Source organism: Anolis sagrei, chromosome 3 (genome assembly GCF_037176765.1).
Source record: "Anolis sagrei isolate rAnoSag1 chromosome 3, rAnoSag1.mat, whole genome shotgun sequence".
NCBI classification, from domain to species: domain Eukaryota; kingdom Metazoa; phylum Chordata; class Lepidosauria; order Squamata; family Dactyloidae; genus Anolis; species Anolis sagrei.
The window spans coordinates 25,419,457-25,441,528 of NC_090023.1; the positions used below are offsets into that span (position 1 = coordinate 25,419,457).

Consider the following 22,072-nt stretch of genomic DNA (forward strand, 5'->3'; position numbering starts at 1 on the left):
CTGAATTTTGAAGACGGTATCAAGGTGCTGAACGCTATCACCAAACCTGGTCAGGGGAGGCAAGGATGCCATAACAGGTCAGATGAAGGTGAACATCTGTTTCCCTCCAGAAGGCAACTGTAAGATTGTAAGGGTGAAGGCAACATACTTCTCTATGGGGATCAGACTTGGAAAGAGAGAGGTAAGGAGACAGAAATGGGTGGGAGGAACTATTCTGGCTCTCCTCCTTTAGCCCTTGAGTTAATGTTTGGTTTGAAGAGTATCTTCAGTGCATAACCTATGAACCAAAGGCTGCTTCCCCATACACAAATGTCTCCTGATTTCCCCAATTTGAGAATGGTACAAGTGATTTGAAGAAGAGTCTTGTTTCACCTTAAAATTCAGCAATTATGTGTTCCTTAAACCAGAATAAACTGGGTAATCTCTACCACAATATTCTTTGCTGCATTTTCTAAAATAGGATACAATAGCTAAAAGGCTTTCTGGAACAGCCTCAGTCACCATTCTTCCAATATAATCTCAAATCAGATATCTTACTGGACTACTGAGGAACCAATGCAATTTGCAGAGAAAGGAGACAAAGCCGATGATGCTTTACCAATCTGGAAGAAAGGCACAACTAAAGACGGGTAGAGGGGATATAGCTGGGGAGGGTGAGGACACTTCCACCAATAAGAATCTTGCCTTACAATAAAATTTTCATTCAGTCCTGAAATTTCTAGCATTGTAGAAAGTGAGGCATTGAAAATCGTTCACACTCTGAACTCAAGTATTCTCTGTGTTCCCATTCTCATGGGAACTTTGCTCTTTTTCTTCAGATGCCTAAATGCTCAACCGAAGTTTTAAGTTACTGCAATGCTAGAAATCTGTGGACTGAAGCAAGATTTTATGGAGGTGGGCAGAATCCTTATTTAGGTGTAATATCCCCATTTTGCAACCAAACATAATTACAAGGCAGAGAGACGAAAACCAACCAAAATAGCTGCTGTCCGGGAACATCTGGGAGGGACTAAAGGCCCTATTACACATCCATGTAATGCAGAATATCAAGGCAGATGATCTACAGTATTTGCTTTGAACTGGATTATCTGAGTCCACACTGCCATATAATCCAGTTCGATGTGGATTTTATACAGCTGTGTGGAAGGGACCAAAGAAGAACTTGAGGGAAGAAAGGCTATCAGTGGTGGACTTAACATAAGAACCTTATTAAATCAGCAAAAAAAAAAGATCTATACAGTTGAGCATTAAACAAAACGGTCAACCAAAAATCTATAGGATGCCTCTTGCCAACAAGTAGGAGAAAGCAATGACTCTGTCCTGATTTGCAACCAGTGTTGAGGGGCATACTGCTCATGATACTTGAGAGTTGTTGAATACAATCTCAAACCAGCCTCAGACACCAGAGGCAATAATCAGTTATTGGGAGAGTTACATGTTCTCTGACCTGAGTCTAGACCAATGTTTTCCAAACTTTAGACTTCTAGACTCAGAATTCCTGACTCTTGGGTCAAGCTTGCCTGAGTTTCTGAGAAATGATATCCAAGACAGTTAGGACCAAAGTTGGGAACCACTGGTCTAGACTGATGGAAGAGAACACAGGAGGGTCAAGAGGAGGAATGAACACAGCATGAAACAACTGTTTTTTCTCTGATGGAATTGCATCATCATAGCATTTTTCAGAGCTGGAACAATATTTAACAACCACTGCACTGCAAGCTGCCCATCCTATACCCTGTGGTGAGTGAGAATAATTGTTCTTAGCAATGGCATTAAATGCTCATCGAACAGTTGATTAAGGGTTTGTTATTTTTCCAGTACCAATAATTACCTCCTGACTCCCATTTAGCCTGCAGATTTCCAAGCTTGCATTGTATATTCAGTTTCTAGATTTGAATTCTCCTATCTCCTACCAAGCAGCCTGAAATTGTAGTTATTTACTAAATTGTGTATTGCTTTAATTTTGAGAAATGTAGTCTTTTAAAAAGCATTTTGTATTGAGGAGATCAAGGCTGACAACAATGATCCCTTGGTGTATTGTGGAAACTAAGAAGTGAATATAAATTGCTTTTAATTAGAGGTATTTCCATAGGCAACCTTGAACTTCTGAATTATTTCGGGACCTGAACACTAATTCAGTCATCTTTTCCCAGTCCTGTCAATAAGAATAGACAATCATAGTGAAACGCTGCAATAAAAATATTTATAAAGCTCAGCTTAATTATCCTCAGTGCCACTGTAGACAGAACGTATGATCCGTATAGGATTCACTACCAGTCCTAAATAAAATATGTAACTTAAAGCAGATAATACAAGTAAATGCTATCAATTTACTTGTCCTTCTGCATTCAGATATGCAGAGCAGAACACTCTTGGAAAACAAAGGAGAAAAAACAGGGTTAAACCTTTTAAAGGATTTTAAAATTCGGCAACAGGCAATTGTGCTCTCAGCAAGAGTCAAATTTATTTTCCCAGGGAACATTTAAAAATAATCTCCTTCACTATTTTTTTTAAAAACTCCACAAAAACTCTAATTGTCATCACACACAAGAACTCAGCTTCCTCCCATTTGGAGATGCAGGTGTTTGAATCCTCAAGGCTTTGTGGAGCAGAAATTATCCTCAGGTGCAGCTAAAAAAAAAAACCTAAAAATATAAAATAAAGGAAACCCAAACAATTCAGCAGCACTTGAAAAAGCAATTCTTATTACAAAGAAAGGGATGAAAGAAGAACATTGTGTTCATCCTTGGGAATTATACCATCTCTACTCTGTGAAACCTTGGGTCAATATGACCACTTGTCACTTTTGGCACAATTAGAATTGAACAAAGGGAATCTAACAACTCTAGAAAAACAATATGAACCTAAACTACGCAAAACAGCAGCCATTCCTCTGAAGCATTTGCTTTGTTTCATGTTGTTTTTGCCAGCATCCATCACTTTTAATCTACTTATATCATTATCTTCATTTTATATCACCTGATCAGAGATTTTCAGCAGAAGGCTGATAGGGAAACCTTTGATGCTGACAGTGATGCCACTTTTGCTTGTAATGGGATCAGAAGCTGTCCTGTCTCAAACAAGGAGAATTTTCCGAGTTGTTCTGATAGCATCTCTTTCATTTGACGTGGCAAGAATGATTATGGATTTCTCACTTAAAGGTACACATAGACCCAAAACTAACCAACACAACACTAAGAGTGCATTTACGCCATAGAATTAATTCATATTGAAGTAACATTGTGAAATAAGAGACCAGAAAACAAAAATATGGAACAAAGGGCCATTTATTGACCTATTTAAACTGCAATCCTCTGTTGTAAAAACTAACCTGGAGGGAGCAACAAAGACATAAGTCATGGCGGAGGAAAACGTATCATCCAATGACTACCTCTTCGTCTATCTCTGGGTGAACATCTGACCCCAGGGGCAGTCCACTTAATGGCTTGCTGGTCCAGATGGTCATTACTGGAAGGCCATTCCAAGGGCACTCCCTCCCAAGCCCCAAAACGCTATAAGAGAATGCAGGAACCCCCTGGTCCAACCCCAAGGGGGGGGGGAAATATCAAGATGCCCCCAAGCCCTTATAAGGGCCATCCCAGATATCCCCTTTCACCCCCAAATTGAAGGTGCCAAGGTGAACACCAACAATGTTCTCCACCGAGTTCCTGTCACAGGAAAGCACAAACATCTGCTTAGTCCCTTACCCTTACCCTGGGCATCCTCAATACCCCATTTCAGATTTCTTATAAAATTTTCATTGCCTGCAGCAGAGAGATCTGAAAAGCTCAGGTTTTAAAAAAACAACCTCAGGGTGTTGTAAAAACTGACCACCAGACTTGAACAATGACCAGGCTCCTCCCACCTGCCGAGACTGATGTGAACACCAGAGTTCAATATAAACTGATCTCTCACAGGGACTTCATTTGCTTGCCTCCAGCCAAATCCTCTGGTTGTTGGCAACATCCTCTGGTTGTTGTTCATCACTTTAAGTGCCACGGCTCAATTCTACAGAATCATGAAAAATGTAGTTTTACAATGTCTTTAGTCTTCACTACCAAATAGTAGGTGACACATTCCTGGTCGGATCACAGTTACATCAAACCACAGAAATGTCCTCCCTAAGAATTTACCAAGTCCTTAAATGTAATTCAGGTAACTTTTGGGGGAAAAAACATATCATAGAATTGCCTAGTGGAAGTACAAATTCCTAGAGATACCACTTTCCTCAAGTCTAGGAAAGTGGTTACTGGATCCTACTATACCCCCTTATTGGTGAGTATCTCCTCTCTTCATTTTTCTCATTTTTCAAACCAGATCGCTATCTCTGAGGCCACTGTAAGCCAACGGGCTTCACATTACAGAGATCCTCTGGGATCAACCAGGACTATCTCAGCTGAATTGGAAGTTTTGGAGAATAGCCCACTAATCCATTAAGGCAAACAGAGAATAGTTGCCAACGACTTCTTTGTCATTTTTTTGAGGAGCGTGCATTCATACACACATGTATGCGAAGTCTTAAAATATCGATAATTCAGCATGAATTATGCAAGAATCAGACATTTAATTTAAATTTGCTAAAACAGAAAAGCACAATTAGTGAAATGAGAAGTTAAAGAGAAGTAATTTTTCAATAGTTAGCAGAAGTTACTAGAACATAAATATAATATGATGCACATGGCTTTAGATCATATGCCATTTATGGCAAACTCAAATGTATTTGGAAACAGCTTTTGCTAAAATAAGTGGTTTTGTGTTTTAGTCTTCTCTTTACACCAAAATTTCTGTAATTATGTAATTCTAGTTATAGTTTAAAATAGTATATTTCTTGTTATCTTGTTATTATGAGTTATCTTTTTTTAAAAAAAATTCTGTGCTTCATCCTTGGCCCAACAACCATATTAAAATACACTTCAGTCCTATGACTGTCGATTCTGAATGAAGTTCCTCTGAAGCCCCTTCTACACTGCCCTATATCCCAGGATCTGATTCCAGATTATATCTGCTTTGAACTGGATTATATGAGTCTCCATTGCCAGATAATCTGGGATAAAAAGATAATCTGGGTTCAGATCCTGGGATATCGGGGCAGTGTGGAAGGGGCCTGTGTTTAACAGGATTTCTTTCAAAGTAAATTAAAGCTATATAGAAGGAACGGATACCTGATCCTGGATTGTAGCACAAACAACTAAGTACAGTACAAGGTACACTGATTTGTTTTAGGTTTGAATCTTTAACATTGATGAAAATCAGGAAAGTTTCAAATTTGTACATACATTTTGTGTTGCTTTTTAAGTTTAATAAATCCATCGTATTTTGCACTTACAGACACATTTTTCATCTTGTAAACATGATGTACTTTTGCAACTAGAATAGCCTTTTTCACTGTCTCTTATATATCAATCTTTGCAAATCTTTCTTTTTTAACTGTACGATTTATATATTTTCACAAGTGCTGACAGGAGGCATAAAACTGTGTGGCTCATCAAAATAGTTTATAGCACTTGGTCATATTATATATGTTTTCCCCTTCCTTCCTTCCTCCTTCTCTTTCTACTTCTCCTTCCAATTTTTGGTATTCCTTGAATTCTTTCTTCAGGAATGGTTTTGAGCCTACCGCTTCTCAAATGGAACCACAGTATGGGAGCATCATCTCCTCTCTTCTAAAAATCCTCCCGTAAGTGACACGTATATTGTGATTTTTAGTGCAATTTCACATCATCAATTGATATATCATCACTTCTGAGTGACGGGGGGGGGGGGGTCCACACAGCCCTATATCCCAGGATATCTGCTTTGAACTGGGTTATCTGTGTCCACACTGACATATATTCCAGTTCAAAGCAAATAATGTGGAATTTTATTCCACTGTGTGGAAGGGGCCTCAGATAACCCAGTTCAAAGCAGATATTGTGGGATTTTCTGTCTTGATATTTTGGGATATAGGGCTGTGTGGAAGGGCCCTGGGTCAATGTCATTCAAAAGCTATGCATTTGAGCTAGTATGAAAAGTTCTGTCTGGGATGTTTGAGCTCTAGTAACACGGTAGTACTTGGTGTTACAATTACAGTAAAATGATAGCCATGTATATAGGAATCAGTCCACAAAGGACTGTAATCAACAAATCCTTCAAACAACTGTGAAGACCCCTTTTTATAGTGAGTTATAATAAATTCTAGACATCCTTATAGTTAAAGGTCAAAGTAAAGCCAAACTTATTCAAAGGGTTAATCACTAGACATTATGAAGAATTTTAAAACTTTTATTTATTTATCTGTAATATGACAGGAGGTTCAAAACCTGCCCTGGGACTAAACACTATCACACTACCAAACTGAATGCAATTCACCCTTAGTCATGACAACTCACCCAGGGCTGCAAAATCAGTGTGCTTGCCATTTAAGTGATAGATTATGTTTAAATTATAGGATCACAGATTTATATTGTGCAAGCAAGTGTGACTTACTCCAAACTGAAGCACTGTGCAATGTGTTTGGGGGAAAAAAGACTTATGGGGGGAAAGGGGGATTAACACGAACAAATACATTCTGTGTTTGTGTAGTGAAGTATCCCAATGAGCTAATACTGTTTTCTGATCCTTTAAATTAAAGCTATGTAGAAGGAGCTGTTTCTTGCTGCATGCTATATAATCAGTACAATACTTGGTGTGGGGGAAAATCTCGTTTCTTTTCAGTGTGTTTCTCCCAGTCCCTTCTGCATTTTTTTTTGCCTAGTCCATATCCAGTTTCAAGACTGTTTGTACTTCTTCATAATATGCAGAAATAACAAAAAAAAATCCCTGCCCTCTTTTTCTTCCCACTGTGGGGAAATGCACAAGCTCATATTGGAAGGTCAAACATACATGAGAAAAGGCAGCTCCGCTCATCCGTCTTCTCCCCTTGCCAATTTCAAACCCAAAGCTATCGTGAAATATGATCCTCTGCATATTTATTTCCAAATTGACTGTCCCTACTTTAAGCAAACTCAGTTCGGTGACTCACATCATAAAACAAAGGACATTTACACACTTGCCGACAAGCAGTGGAACCCAAGCACATAGTGCCAGAGGTAAACAAGAAAGCCTGCGCGCTCCAAATGTGGTTTTGACCTCATCATAGTTAGAACTGACTACATTTCATCTGACTGCATCTGTCTTGCCTATGTTCATATTTATTTCCTGGTGCAGTATACAGAGTCAAATATATTAACTAGAGATAACAGTATTAGAGGTGTTACACCACATCATTGTTACTGCTTGTTGTGTTGTGTCTTCAAGTCAAATTTAACTTCACGTCAATGCCTTCAAGTGAGCAAGGTGACCCAATGCACTTCTGTAACTGAGAGCAGATTCAAACCCTGGTCTCTTGGAGTCTTTGTCCAACACTCAAACTATTGCATTATACTGGCTCACTCCTATTTTCATTTCATTTTGCAACCCACCACCATTGCTCAGGTCATTCCAATTTAAAATTTAGAACATACGCTCAAGTTACACAGAGAGAATGCAGCACGCTTGGCAGAGGGACTGAGCTGTTAATTAGGAAGTTCTCCATTCAAACCTCACCTCTGCTATGACCTTGCTGACTCACTTCCCACGTAATACCAAATCATGAGCAAGTCTTGGGCTGGGCTCTCTTTGTTCCTTCTTCCCTTTGTTGAAGAATGCAAAAATTCCAGAATTATTTTTAAGGTTGCGGGGGCTCAACATTAGCAGACAGGTTGTAGTTAATGCTTGAAGAGGTAAATTACTTTCCCCATCCATTAACATTGAAATGTCCCTAAATAGGAAGATTCAGAAGCACAATATGTACTTAGAAGTGCTTTGCATGTATTCAATGCAGCTTACTCTTAATTAAGTTTGCACAGGATAGATTGCAGGGGCCTTCATTATTCCTGTGAGGGCTCAATAACAATAGATGTCATAATATTCCTTGGTATTTAACTGTTTAGGAGCTGGGGGAGGTGACGGCCGACATGGAGCTCTGGCGTGGGCTGGTTCATGAGGTCACGAAGAGTCGGAAGCGGCTGAACGAATGAACAACAACAACACTTCTGATTAATAACACTAAACGAGATGCAAGAGACTTTTCCAGGAACCCCAAACCTAGGATCCTTCCATACAGCTCTATATCCCAGAATATCAAGGCAGACAATTCCACAATATCTGCTTTGAACTGGGTTATCTGAGTTCACACCCAGATAATGTGGGATTTTCTGCCATGATATTCTGGAATATAGAGCTGTGTGGAAGGACCCAGAGTCTTTGAGGAGGCTTAACCTTCCTCTATTCTGTAGCCTGGCAAAGAATCCAATTATTTACTTCCAACATGCCACAAACTATTATTTGCCAGCACAAATCTATCTACTAAATGAGATTTAACACTTGTCATTCAAACCAAGATCTCAAAACCATTTTATTTTTGTTTATAACACTAAAACTGGATTTAAAAGGAAAGTGTGGACCTTTACATGGCCAAAGGCAATGGTTCTCAACCTGTGGGTTCCCAGGTGTTTTGGCCTACAACTCCCAGAAATCGCAACCAGTTTACCAGATGTTAGGATTTCTGGGAGTTGGAGGCCAAAACATCTAGGAACCCACAGGTTGTGACCCATTGGCCAAAGGGGATATCACAAACAAATAAGGATAGTGTGAAATATGAAATAAGCAACATGTGTTTTTGAAGCATATTCCTGATCCTCCAAACAATGGCCAAAGATAAAAAAAAAAGATATGGCCTTCTAGATATCATTTCAGCAATCAACATCCACTTTCTATAATCTTAAACATTTATCTGCATGAAGAAGTGAAAATATTTATTGATATTTCTTAAATAGGAAAAACGTTGCGAGTAACACCTTAGCATGAACTTTCATGGATTTCAATTTACTTCTTTAGATATACTGATGGAATTAATATGAAACCATAGTATATTACCAGTCGTATAGTTATGGGGATCGGATCAGCACATAATGGGAAAGATGCAATTGCTGACAGTACCATAAGCTTTCAGACAGTTGTGTAAAGTGATACTGGTGTGTCAGGATGGTTCTCAGACTGTTCTGAGGTGTGAAAGCAATAAATCTGCTTATCCAGACTCAGTTTTCCTGAACTCAGAAGCTTTGTTGAGGAGGCAATTTCTTTAATATGTTCCGAACTCTCAAAAGCAGTCTGTGAGCTTTTCTGTTCTTATTACTGTAGAAATGAGCCACTGCAGAAATTTTCAGTGGTGCTATCATGCTGGCTCTGAAACACAACGAAGTAATCCCTTCAGGCTAAGGGGTGCTGGAGAATCAGATTTCACAAACACACCTCCCTCTGGAGGCGGCATATTGCCTAGTTTGTTGCTTTTTCCCCAAACAGGTAGAAAATAGAATGGATGAGAATTCAGCTCCACCGCTGCCATCAGTGTTGTTCTATGTATGGTTGTGAAAGCTGGATAATTAAAAAAACCAAGAGGGAGAAAACCAATTCATTTGAGATATGCTAGAGAAGAGTTCTATGGATATAGTGATCCGCTAAAAAAACAAAAACAAATAAATGGGTCCTAGAGCAATTCAGGTCTGAACTCTCCCTTAGAAGTCACGATGACTTAAGTGTGGCTGCCATATTTTGGCCACATCATAAGAAGAGATGACTCACTAAAAAAAGACTGCAATACTTTGAGGGCAGTAGGAAAAGAGGGAGACTGCATTCCAGATGTTGAGAATCAATCAGGGAAGTCGCCGACCTGAGTCTGCAAAACCTGAGCAAGCACATAAGGTGAGTTGGATATCTCTCATTCATAGGTGTGCTGATTTGAGTGTTGGGTGAGCTTTCTACAAGACCAGAATTTGAATTCCGGCTCAACCATGAAAACTTAATGCATGACCCCAGGGAAACTGCACTCTCTTAATTTAAGAGAAAGGCACTGGTAAACCTCCTCTAAATACATCTTGCCATGTATTTATGGTGATGAAAAAATACATCCCCGTAAAAAAAAGGTTGCAGTCAACTTGAACGCACAAACAACAATAACAACAGCAGGATTCTGACCATGGCAATATATAAAATGCATCTTACTAGCATGGGAGATATATAGTAATGATTTACTGAAACAACTTTGTGAATGGCAGAAGTGGCAGTGTACTGTTTCATCCTCAATCTGAGAAGTCATTTAACACATCAATACTCCTACAAGTGGCTAAGCAAGAGACCGGAATTGTCAAATAAATTGTTCCCCTTAAACCGTGTTGTACAGCCAAGTTAACAACAGGATATACTCATTCTTCATGAGCTTCACTACCTCTAAAGTTGTCTCCATTTAAGTTGACTCAAAATGTGATAATATGACTACTAAAATTGAAGGACTAGCTATCTTGAAACAGCGAAATGAACGTAACCACATCATTTTGAATACATTACAAAGAACAAGCCAGCATTTCACTATGCAGATTAATTATTTGATGAAGAGATGAGACAGGTCAACTAAAATGCAAATAGTTAATAGCTAGGCATGTGCGATTGATTAGAACAATGTTTCAAAGTCATTACAAAACTGGGGGCACTGGCATTTTGTTTCTAAAGTGTTTCTAAAGTATTGTTAGTGAAAATTTCCTTACTATAATGAGAGTAACGAAATTTCATTACCTTTCGTTAAAGTAATTGCTCACCTGGGGAAACGTCAGGGGCTTCTTTCTCTCACATTTTTACAGCTATTGGTTTGTGTTGGGTTTTTTCGTGTCAAGAGCAACTAGAGGAACTGCAAGTCGCTTCTGGTTTGAAAGAATTAGTCAACTGCATTGCCCAGGGTACGCCCAGATGTTTTTTTTATGTTTTACAATCCTTGTGGGGTGAAACGTGCTACTATGGTAGAACACATTTACCACTATTGGCCCACCAAATTTCAGAACGTTTAATTTATCCACAGATTTTGGCAGAATTTTCAAAGTTTTGTATAAATAAAAACAGACAATAAATTACACAGGGATTCCTATATAGAAAATAATTTAATGTGTCTGTATGTCTGGATGTTACATCATTCAAGGGAGGAGAATGAGGCACCCTTCCAGATGTTGTTAAACTGAAACTTCAAGCACTTTTTTAACCAATGACCATTCAATGACTTGGGCTGATGGGACATCTGAAAGGTTGCAGAATTTTGACCCCTGCATTATATAAACCTGCATGCTTGAATACAAAGCTACAAATACTTGGTTTGTTATCTAAAGGCGCAAAAAAGATCACAGAAAGGTTTGGGCCCAATCCATCAATCACTTGTGTTTTTGGCTCTAAAATGCACAGTTATGAGCCAATTTTACCTAAACTTGATATTTATATTTAGGCTTACATCTCAAACCTTGTTCCGTCAGCTCAGGACTGATTGGCACATTTCAGCTTTCCTCAGAAAATGACAGGTTGTGTTCCATTTTGCAAGGAACGTAGTGTGAAACAAACCAAGAACTGTTGATGCTACGATTCAGACTGGTTTCTTCAGATCGTAAGTGAAATCATCAACATCAATCCAGGCAACAAAAGGTATATTTCCCAGTTGTTTATGAAGAATAAGCTGATCAAAATTGAGCATACCACCTGTTAACAATTCAGATGCTACTATATGCTTTATACATCAACCTCTGCCTCCAGTCACTGAATAAATCACTTACTTCCAACACACATGGAATAATTTTGCTTCTTGGGGGGGGGGGGGGATGACAATTCTGGACAAATATTTCTAATACAGTAGGATTTGTTTTTCAGACTACACTTTTTATGGGAATATTCTTGTTTTGCGACATAAAACCTCCATATGACCCGATAACTGGACCATCATTTTTTTTTATAATACACCATGTCTAAACGTATTTATCAAATATTAGAAATGCAATCTGCAATCCTAAATGGGTTAATTTGGCTGCAAATCCTATCAATCTGAACTGAAGTATGGGTGGAACAGAGAGAGAGATAAAATGTTGAGAATACTACTGACAAATCCCAACTAAAGCTGGCCCATTTAATCAATGGTGAGTCAACTCTTGTGTAAATTCTATTGATTTATTGGGTTGACTTTAGCTGAGAACTACCAATAGGATTCAGGCCAATTAATTTACTGCATTTCCGCCTGACATAAACAATTACAGAGAAGCTACTAACTTGCTCACCCTGGTTTCTGCCATCCATCATGACTTCTGTCCAAGGTTAAACTAAAATGTGTGCACTTTCAGCATTCCATCATTTCAAAAAGGAACTATTCCAGCATAAATCAAAAGTGCTTTTAAGAGAGAAAAAGCAATTCTGATGAACTCTACACATTCACAGCAAAACATCAGGACCATAACACATATTGGAACAAAATCCATTATCGGGTAATCTGAAAATTCTGCACAGTGGCAGATGTATGGGAGGAAAGAACTATGTTTACCCATTTGGACACAACTGATTCAAAAGTAGCAAAAGCTGGTAACTTTTTAAAAAAGAAACTTGGTGAGGCAATTCCTCTGTTTCAAGGAAGTACAATTTGAATTCCCCCCCCCCCTTTTTTTTTTTTTTTTTTTTTTTTTGCAGATTTTGGCCATCATCTTGAATGCTTTTTTTGAAATGGATCAGAGTAGGGTTAGCTCCAAAAGAGAGTTTCACAAATCCAAGTGAACAGAGAAAGAATCTGTTTATTTGATTTACCTCCTGCCTTTCTCCCAAAATAAGGGCTAGTTTCGCTCTTAGAGTAACATATCATAGACTCATTACTACCACCAAAAAGAGCAGCTGTGTTTTCTTATTCCTACTAGAAGAGAACAGTATTTATTCATTTATTTGAGAGGGGGTGCTTTGAATGTGATTTCCTGCTTCTTGGCAGGGGGTTGGACTGGATGGCCCATGAGGTCTCTTCCAACTCTATGATTCTATTATTCTAAGTAAAGTTGGGGAACCAAGGAATATATGCTGAAGGCAGGCTAAATCAAAATGATCATGGTTATTTAGCATCACCCCTGCCTCCATAGATCCATTATTCCTTCTGATTGTGATAGAAGGGCACACTATGGAGGAATGGGTTTTACTGTCTGTCACAGCACTAAGTTTTATTTCAGATTCTGTGGTGGAGTACTAGTGAACTCATCATGGACAACAGTATCCATGGATACTCATCCTATGATATTGACAATGATACAATAAAATGGTGTTTTTTACTTTAAAAAGCAAACAATCTGATTTTTAAAATAATATTTTCAAGTGCTGGGGCAAGCAGAGTCTGTAGAGGCCAATTGTACTCACATAGAGACATTAGATGTGACTTTGCTACAAATATTTCAATGTCTCTATTATCTGAGTACATACTTAGCACTGAATAAAGCCGAAGTCCACAACTCATTCTCACTCCAAGCTGTATATGTAGATATTTCCCAAGGCTATGTCTATTCCTCTGAGTGTGGCTCTTTATGGAGCTAAAAGAGGACAGTCCATGCAGAGCAGGGAAGATTTAAGAGGTTCAGGGTAAAGCTCTCTGCAAAAGATCCCAAGGAGCACAAGGACTATTTAATCCAACACCCTGCCCTGCAGGAAAAGCACAATCAAAGCACAACCAGCCTCTGTTTCAAAAACTCCAGAGAAGAAGTCTCATTCAGAATCTGAGGCAGTGTGGTCCACTGTTGAACAGCTCTTACTTAAGGTTTGTCTTTTCATTTTTCGTGCCAAAGTGGGATAATTGCAGTGGTGCAGATCTTTCCTTCAATGCTCAGGATAATCACAGCTAGTTGGACGTAGCATAGAAAAATGTGCTCCATACACTACTTAAGAGCAATTCACCATCTTCTTTCTGGTACTCTGACAGGATTATCGGCAGCATCTTTTGAAACTCAGCATATGTCTCTTGTACTTCTTCTATCTCACTCACCAAAACTCACTCAGTAATCAAAACCAAGAACTAAGATGAAGGAGATTTCTGAAGGTATTTTTTAATGAGCAAGAGTCATGATAAGGCAGCTTCTAATTCCTACAGTGATTAAAAGATCAGAGACCCACTTTTGGATGAGTTACATATCTTCATAACTGTTAGAAAAGGCTAAAATTATACATAAAAACATAAGCGAACTGCAGCACATAAGATGTCAATTCCCTGGTAAACATTTAAAAAAACCCAGCATCAATGAGTGGAGAAGAGCTAGATGGGGAAATACTTGACTGCTTTTCCCCTCCAAATTGCCTCCTTCTCCAAAAAGGTTTTCGGTATAATGTAAAAGGGCTTGCTTGGATTCAGTTACATATGTCTGCATGCAAAGGGATGTCTAGTAGTCATAAGAGGAGTTCGCAGGAGTACTAGAGACACCTTAGAACTAGGGAAATTCAAATAAGAGCTGTACAAAGAATAAAAAAATGAGAGCTGAGGTAGGTGGTGTCCAGGAACAATCTTAACTGCATGGAAGTTCGGAAATAAATGAAATTGACTGTTAACTGAAAGAAAGGAGGATTGTTAACAGTAATATGAATATTAGAATGAGAGGTAAAGGAAAAATAGGTAGAGATTATAAGATACAGACTGGAGCAGCATGAACAAAATTCATGGGGGAACTCAACAGGTGATAAATGAAAAATATTTCAAATAGGATTCGACTGCAATTGTTATTTCAAATGCTCCCTTAGATCTTGAGGAATATTTAAAGAAAGACACAAGGCGAAAGCAGTTTACTTGTACAGGTTAAAGCAATAGTGAGCCCCTTAAATTTGCAATAAAGAGGAGATGAATAATTTTATATTGAGCATGAAGAAGAAGATGTGTAGAGGTTAAAATAAAGTGCATTGTCACACAGAAATATGTCATCTGGATGCAGTACAGCAAGACCAAGGAGAAAGATGGGACTAACAAAAGGATGGTTGTTAGGTGCCAGGGCGGAATGAACTGAAGACACATCCAATAATCACAACCTGTTGGGAAGTTCTTTCAACTTCTGACACAATAAAAAGCAGCTCATTGAGTGTGAGCAAAAATCTAACAGAATAGACAAAATTATGCCCTCTAGATTGGATGACAGCTTCCAAAAGGGGCTGTTCTAGACTGAGTATATGGGAGTTATAGTATAAAACATTTGGAAGGAACTATGTTGCCTATCTCCTTTTCGAGTCCTACAACCTGTTCCTTTCAGAGGTCAACCAGATGTGATATGGAAACAATAACTTGAGGCAATTATTGTTTTGACTTTTACATCCTATAATGTCCCATACTAGCTAATGAATTCTGGAAAAGTCCAGAAAAGTAACTTTGATCCGAGATAAGAACAATAGTATTTTATTACTTTGATTTTAATTTTCTTTTGGTAACAAGTTTATTAATGTTATTAATGTCTATTTCACATTTTTATGATCTGGGATTCTAATTCTAGCATGTTATTCTTTTTATATGCATGTAAACTGCCCTGAGTCCCATTGGGGAGAGCCAGATGGCTATAAATAATAATAATAATAATAATAATAATTATTATTATTATTATTATTATTATTATTATTATTTGAAACACAACAAGATGAGTCCACAGCAAACAAGATCACTCTGCTGGCTGTTGTATTGGATCACACATTGGACACTTCCCAAGTGTCTAGGACTGTGTGATGTATGGGTGAATAATGCATGCAGATCCCAGTAAGGTGGCCTTCTACAGCTAGAAATTTCGTCAGCGCCGATTGTGTTTAAGTGCTAGCCAAGGTCTTTAGGCACTGCACCAGTGTGCTAATCACAATTGAGACCACCTTTACTGGCTTGTGCCAGAGTCTTTGCAGTTTGATCTTTAAATCCTCTAATTGTATCAGCTTTTCCAGTTGTTTCTCTTTAATCCTGCTGTCACCTGGGATTGCAACATCGACAATCCATACTTTGTTTTTTTAACATGATCATGAGGTTAGGAGTATTGTGCTCTAAAACTCTGTTAATCTGAATTTGGAAGTCCCAGATTTATTATTATTATTATTATTATTATTATTATTATTATGCAATTTGTTGTTCAGCCCAGAAACAAATATTTCATGGCATGGACATTCCAGGGTAATCACCCCCCCCCCCCCCGGGCTAATTTGGAATATGGGGTATGGTGGTACATTCCTATTTTCCCAAGCTATTTTAGGTACTTTCAGATGAACCAAAATCTGCAGGAAGTCATATCTATGTAAGATACCAGACTCGGAGTAGTAGCTAGCTAATACCCCAAAGAAAGCTCAGAATTCAAATTGGAATATCAAGAATTCAAAACCGTTAGATAACTGGGAATGTCAATGCTGATAAATGTAATGCACAGTATATGTTTGGGAGAAAAAAATGAAATGCATATATACAGAAAAAAGCTGGTGAGGAGCAGTGACTTGAGCGCTAGATTATGAGACTGGAGAATCCCCACGCAGCTGTGAAAATCCACTGGGTAACCTTGGATGAGTCACAGTCTCCAAGTCCCCGAAGAAGGCAAAAACAATCTCTTTCTGAACAAATCTTGCCAAGAAGACCATCTAAGAGTCACCATAAGCCAGAAATGACATGAAGGCACAACAACAATCATAGAGAGGCTGGCACCTACTTTGAAGACAGTACATGTGAAAAGGATCTAGCATTATATTTAGATGTCAAGTTAACCATGAGTCAATGATGTGATAGTAGTAGGTGAAAAAGCCAGTGTAATTCTGTCCTGCATCAACAGGAGTAAAGTACAGTATAATATTTCATGAGAAATGGTAGCGATTTGATAAGACTTCACCTAGAAAACTGTATCCTGTTCTGGTACCCAGTTCAAAAAAGATATTGACAAGAGATCTAGAAGAGAGCAACCAAGAAGATTTGGACAGCATACCTTATGAGGAATTGCATGGTGAAATGTGTATGTTTCATAGGGAGAAGGTAAAGAGATGGCATGATAGCCATCTCCAAATATTTTAAGCTATGTCAGGTATAAAAGTGAGTAGTTTTCTTTTTACTGTGCCAGAGACTAGAACACAAACCAATGGGTTCATATTACAAGGAAAGAGGTCTCCTCATAAACATGAGGAATACCATCTTGGACAGTATTCAAGAGTAAAATGGAGTGCCCAAAAAAGCAGTTGACTCAGCCTTTTTGGAGATCTTAGAATAGAGGTTGAGTAGCCAATTGTTGCTGTTGCTTCAGTTGTCTATTGCTGAGTGGTATGCAGTTGGACTAGACAGTTTTTGTTGTCCATTTTAAACCTTTGAGCCTGTGATCTCTAGCACAATATCTCAAATTACATGGTGCCGCTATTCTACTACTTCCATCTTAAGAAATAAGACAAAAGTTCTAAAGAATCTGTACGGGGGGAAATGGACACAAGCAGAATGAGAACCAAAATGATCAAATGGAAGACAAGCCCTATACAGAGAGGCTTAGGAAGCTGGATATGTTTAGCTTGGAGAAGGCTGAGAGGAGACATGATCGCCATGGTTCATGGTTCAATATTTGAAAGGATGTCACATTGAGGAGGGGGAAAGCTTGCCTTCTGCTGCTCTAGAGACCATGACAGGGAGCAATAGGTTCCAATTGCAGGGAAAAGGATTCCACCTGAACATTATGAAGAACATTTTGAGAGTAAGAATAGCTCAGAAGTGGAATATGCCAACTTGGAGAGTGGTGAAGTCTCTTTCTCTGGGTTTTTTTTAAGCAGACATTGAATCGTTATCTGTCTAGAGTGTTTTCATTGTGTTCTCCTACATGGCAGGGGGTTGGAATGGATGGCCCTTGTGATCACTTCCAAATCTATGATTCTAAGAATCTTGCAGAAATGTTATATAACCAAAGCACAGTTCCCCTCATTCACACACATATCCATTCAGGAGGAACAAACAGGTGTGGAACCAGAGGGCTACAGGTGGATGAGAAAGGATATTAGGATCCACAGCAACATTCCTAATAGGAGGTCAGGCAACCTGCAGCATAAAGCAGGGAGATCTCCTGTCTCATTTGAAGATTTGTTCTCAAATAAGGTGATTTAAAATGTCAGGGAAGTCTCTGTCCTTTTAGGGATGAACAGAGTAATTCAGAGGGGATGGAAACAGAAAGACGGGACCAAAGAATCATCCTTGTATCTCATCTAAAGGGCACAAAAGGCCAGGGGGAAAGGGAGAAGGAGAGCAGAGACCAAACTGGTAAAAATTAACCTTACAATTAGGTTCAAGAGCCAATTTTAAATATTTATGCCAACAAGTTTAAATATTAGAAAGTATGCCACATTGAGGAGGGGGCAAGCTTCTTTCCTGCTGCTCCAGGCATGGAGCAAGGGATTCAGATTTTGGGAACAGAGATTAGGAAGAAATTCCTGATGGCAAGTATTGTTGGGCAATGGACTATGCTGCCTGGAAGGGTGCGGTCTCCCTATCTAAAGGTTTAAAGCAGAGACTGGGTGGCCATCTGTTGCCATTGCTTTGACTGTCTATTCCTGCATGGCAAGGGGTTGGACTAAGTGGCCCTAGTGGTCCCTTCCAACTCTAGAATTCTATGATTCTAAGATTAATCTTTCAATTGGGTAGTAAAGGCAAAGGTTTCCCCTTGACATTAAGTTTGGTCATGTTGGACTCTGGGTGTTGATGCTCATCTTCATTTCTAAGCCAAAGAGCCGGCATTGTCCATAGACACCTCCAAGGCCATATGGCCAGCATGGCTGCATGGAATCATAGAATCATAGAATCAAAGAGTTGGAAGAGACCTCATGGGCCATCCAGTCCAACCCCCTGCCAAGAAGCAGGAATATTGCATTCAAATCACCCCTGACAAATGGAATCACCCCTGACAAATGCCCTTACCTTCCTGCAGAAGCAGTACCTATTGATTTACTCATATTTGCATGTTTTTGAACTGTCAGGTTGGCAGAAGCTGGGCCTAACAGCAAGAGCTCACCTTGCTCCCCAGATTTGAACCGCTGACCTTTTGGTCAGCAAGTTCAAGAGCTCAGCAGTTTAACCCACTGCATCACCAGGAGACCCTTCAATTGCGTATAAGAGCCCAATTTGTTTGTGTGTATGTCTGTACAAAAGCAGTGTGAGAGAACCACCCAAAGTTTCACACCTAAACCTGGGGGATCCCCTGGTGGCACAATGGGTTAAACCCTTGTGCCAGCAGGATTGCTGACTGACAGGGCAGTGGTTCGAATCTGGGGAGAATGGGTTGAGCTCCCTCTCTCAACTCCAGTTCCCATGCGGGGACAGGAGAGAAGCCTCGCATGAGGTTGGTAAAACATCAAAACATCTGGGTGTCCCCTGGGCAACATCCTTGCAGACAGCCAATTCCCTCACACCAGAAGCGACTTGTAGTTTCTCAAGTTGCTCCTAAACCTGGGAACTTTCAAAAACAAGTTCTTAAATAATATTTATTCCATGAGCTCCCGGTGGTACATTGGGTTAAACCGCTGAGCTGCTGAACTTGCTGACCGAAACGCCTTAGGTTCGAATTTGGGGAGCAGCATGAGCTCCCGCAGTTAGCCCCAGCTTCTGCCAACCTAGCAATTCGAAAACATGCAAATGTGAATAGATCAACAGGTACCACTTATGAGGAAAGGGAACAGAACTCCTTGCAGTCATGCCAGCCACATGACCTTGGAGTGTCTACAGACAATGCCGGCTCTTTGGCTTAGAAATAGAGATGAGCAAAAAACCCCAGAGTCGGACACAAATAGATTTAATGTCAGGGGAAACCTTGACCTTTACTCTGTGTTGAAAAACGATGTGAGGAGGGCACCCAGAGTTTCACACCTGAACCTGGGAACTTTCAAACCCCAGCTCTTTTAAAAAAAGTGTATTCTAAAGGCCAAAGGGGAAAAGAGGGAAGCAGAAGTCATACTATTGTTGAAGGCTTTCATGGCTGGAATCACTGGGTTGTTATAGGTTTTTCGGGCTATATGGCCATGTTCTAGAAGCATTCTCTCCTGATGTTCCGCCTGCATCTAAGGCAAGCATCCTCAGAGGTTGTGAGGTCTGTTGGAATTAGAAAAATTGGGTTTATATATGTGGAATGTCCAGGGTGGGAGAAAGACCTCTTGTCTGTTGGAGCTAGGTGTGAATGTTTCAATTGGCCACCTTGATTAGCATTTGGTGGCCTGGCAGTTTTTTGGTGTGGCTTGTTAGTGGTAATCAAAGTGGCCAATTGAAACATTCACACCTAGCTCCAGCAGACAAGAGTTCTTTCTCCCACCCCAGACTTTCCACAGATATAGAAACCCAATTTTCCTAGTTCCAACAGACCTCACAACCTCTGAGGATGCTTGCCATGGATGCAGGCGAAACGTCAGGAGAGAATGCCTCTAGAACATGGCCATATACAGAGGTGGCCCTAGGTAATTTTCAATGGTTAGCAAACAGTATTTTGCCCCCCCCCCCCAAAAAAAAATCAATCACTGATATATATTTTCTGTTCGTCGAGGGAGTTCTGTGTGCCCTATTTGGTTCAATTCCATTATTGGTGGAGTTCAGTATGCTCTTTGATTGTAGGTGAACTATACATCCTGGTAACTACAACTCGCATATGTCAAGGTCTATTTTCCCCCAAGAGCGCCTTAAGAGCACCCCTGGGCAAAATCAACTATACCGCAAATGCTTACTTTGCATAATGGTTTGAGCCACCCCTGGCCATATAGTCCGAAAAACCTACAACAACCCAGAAGTCAAAGTGTTGAAGATGAACCTTCCAATTGGTTCAAGGCTAGAGCCCAATTTGGGGGGGGGGGGGGGGTAGCAAAAGCAATGCGAGAGGTGAACCGTTTTTGCAAGCCATGTCTTAACATGCAGATTTGGGGGGGTCGTTGGGAAGTAGAGCGTAACGACCCCTGCCCACCCACTCCTTTTGGGTGGTGAGTCAACCTCTGAGGCGGGGAGCGGAGGAAGGGCCGCTTCCAACGTTACGAAACCCCCTCCCCTCCTTGCGAACGAGTAACACGTGCGAAGGTGTCGCCCTTCCCCTCCTCCTCCTCCTTGGTCTCCCCCTTCGTCTCCCTTCCCCTCTCCCTGCCTGGTTACCGTGGGGGCGGTGAGGCGGCTGATGCTCTCCCCCAAGGAGTCCAGGTTGGCCCTCCTCCGGCGGGGAGCCCGGCGGGAGCCTCCCGAGGCGGGGATGGCGGACCCCGAGGCCGCGGCGGCGGTGGCGGCGGCGGCGCCTTCGGAGCCCTTCTGTGCCTGCGGGGCGGCGGGCGCGGCGTCCCCGGAGCGGCTCGGGGGGCTGCGGCTGCCATTCCAGCAGAGGCGGGCCACCGGGCACTCGCTCTCCTCCTCGGGGCTCGTCTCCAGGTAGTCCGAGCCCAGCGAGCTGAAGGATTCCGAGGAGATCTTGCGCCGGGACATGCTGGCGGCGGGCGAGGAGGAAGGATTCGGACGAGGAGGAGGAGGAGGAGAGGCTGCTGTTTGTGGGGGGAGAAGGGGTGGGGAAAGGGGAGCCTCAGGCGGAAAGGGGGCCACGAGACACCAAGGGGCGGCAGAAGGGTCCCTGGCGGCGGTGGTGGAGGAGGAGGAGGGAAGGCATGGCGATCAGAGGCAGCCCCGCATTCATTCGTTCACTCGCTGGCTTGCTGAGCAGCTGCCTCTGCTGCTTCCTTTCCTTCCTTCCTTGCCTGTCTCCCTTCTCTCTCCTCCTCCTTCGCTTTTGCTGCCTTCCTGGCGGCTCCTCCTCCCGCCCTCGCCGGCCTCACGTGGCCACCGCCGGGAAGGTGGCGCTCGCCGGTCTCCAGATTGTGGGGAAAGGGAAGAAGAAGAAGAAGAAGGCGAAAGGGAACGAGGGCCAGGAGCCCCCGCTGGTTGGCCACAGCGCAGCAGCGTCCAGGAGGCGGAGGAGCTCTCCAGGGTGCTGAAACCTGAAGGCAAAGGGACGGAGAGCGCCTCCCTCAGGAACTCTGCTGTTGCAAGACAAAGGGGAGCGTCGCCTACATAACTTGGTTTCGATTGTGAAGGCATGAGCAAACTTCGACCCTCCAGGTGTTTTGGACTTCAGCTCCCACTACTCCACAATTTACTTATTTATTTAATTAATACATGCATTTCTACTCCGCCTTTCTCCCCCCAAAAGGGGGATTCAGGGAGGCCTAACATATTTATTTATTTATTTACTTACTTTATTTGTATACCGCTCTTCTCAGCCAT

At 41.0% G+C, this 22,072-nt stretch overlaps 1 protein-coding gene across 1 annotated transcript in view; it reads right to left on the reverse strand.

Annotated features, from left to right (window-relative positions):
• GUCY1A2 (guanylate cyclase 1 soluble subunit alpha 2) overlaps positions 1 to 21,666 on the reverse strand; it is a 207,739-nt gene extending 186,073 nt beyond the window's left edge. The window contains exon 1 of the mRNA XM_060771014.2: positions 20,960 to 21,666. Coding sequence (XP_060626997.2) covers positions 20,960 to 21,280 — 321 coding nt within the window. The 5' untranslated portion in view covers positions 21,281 to 21,666. The remainder of the gene's footprint in view (positions 1 to 20,959) is intronic.
• Positions 21,667 to 22,072: the final 406 nt, after the last annotated feature.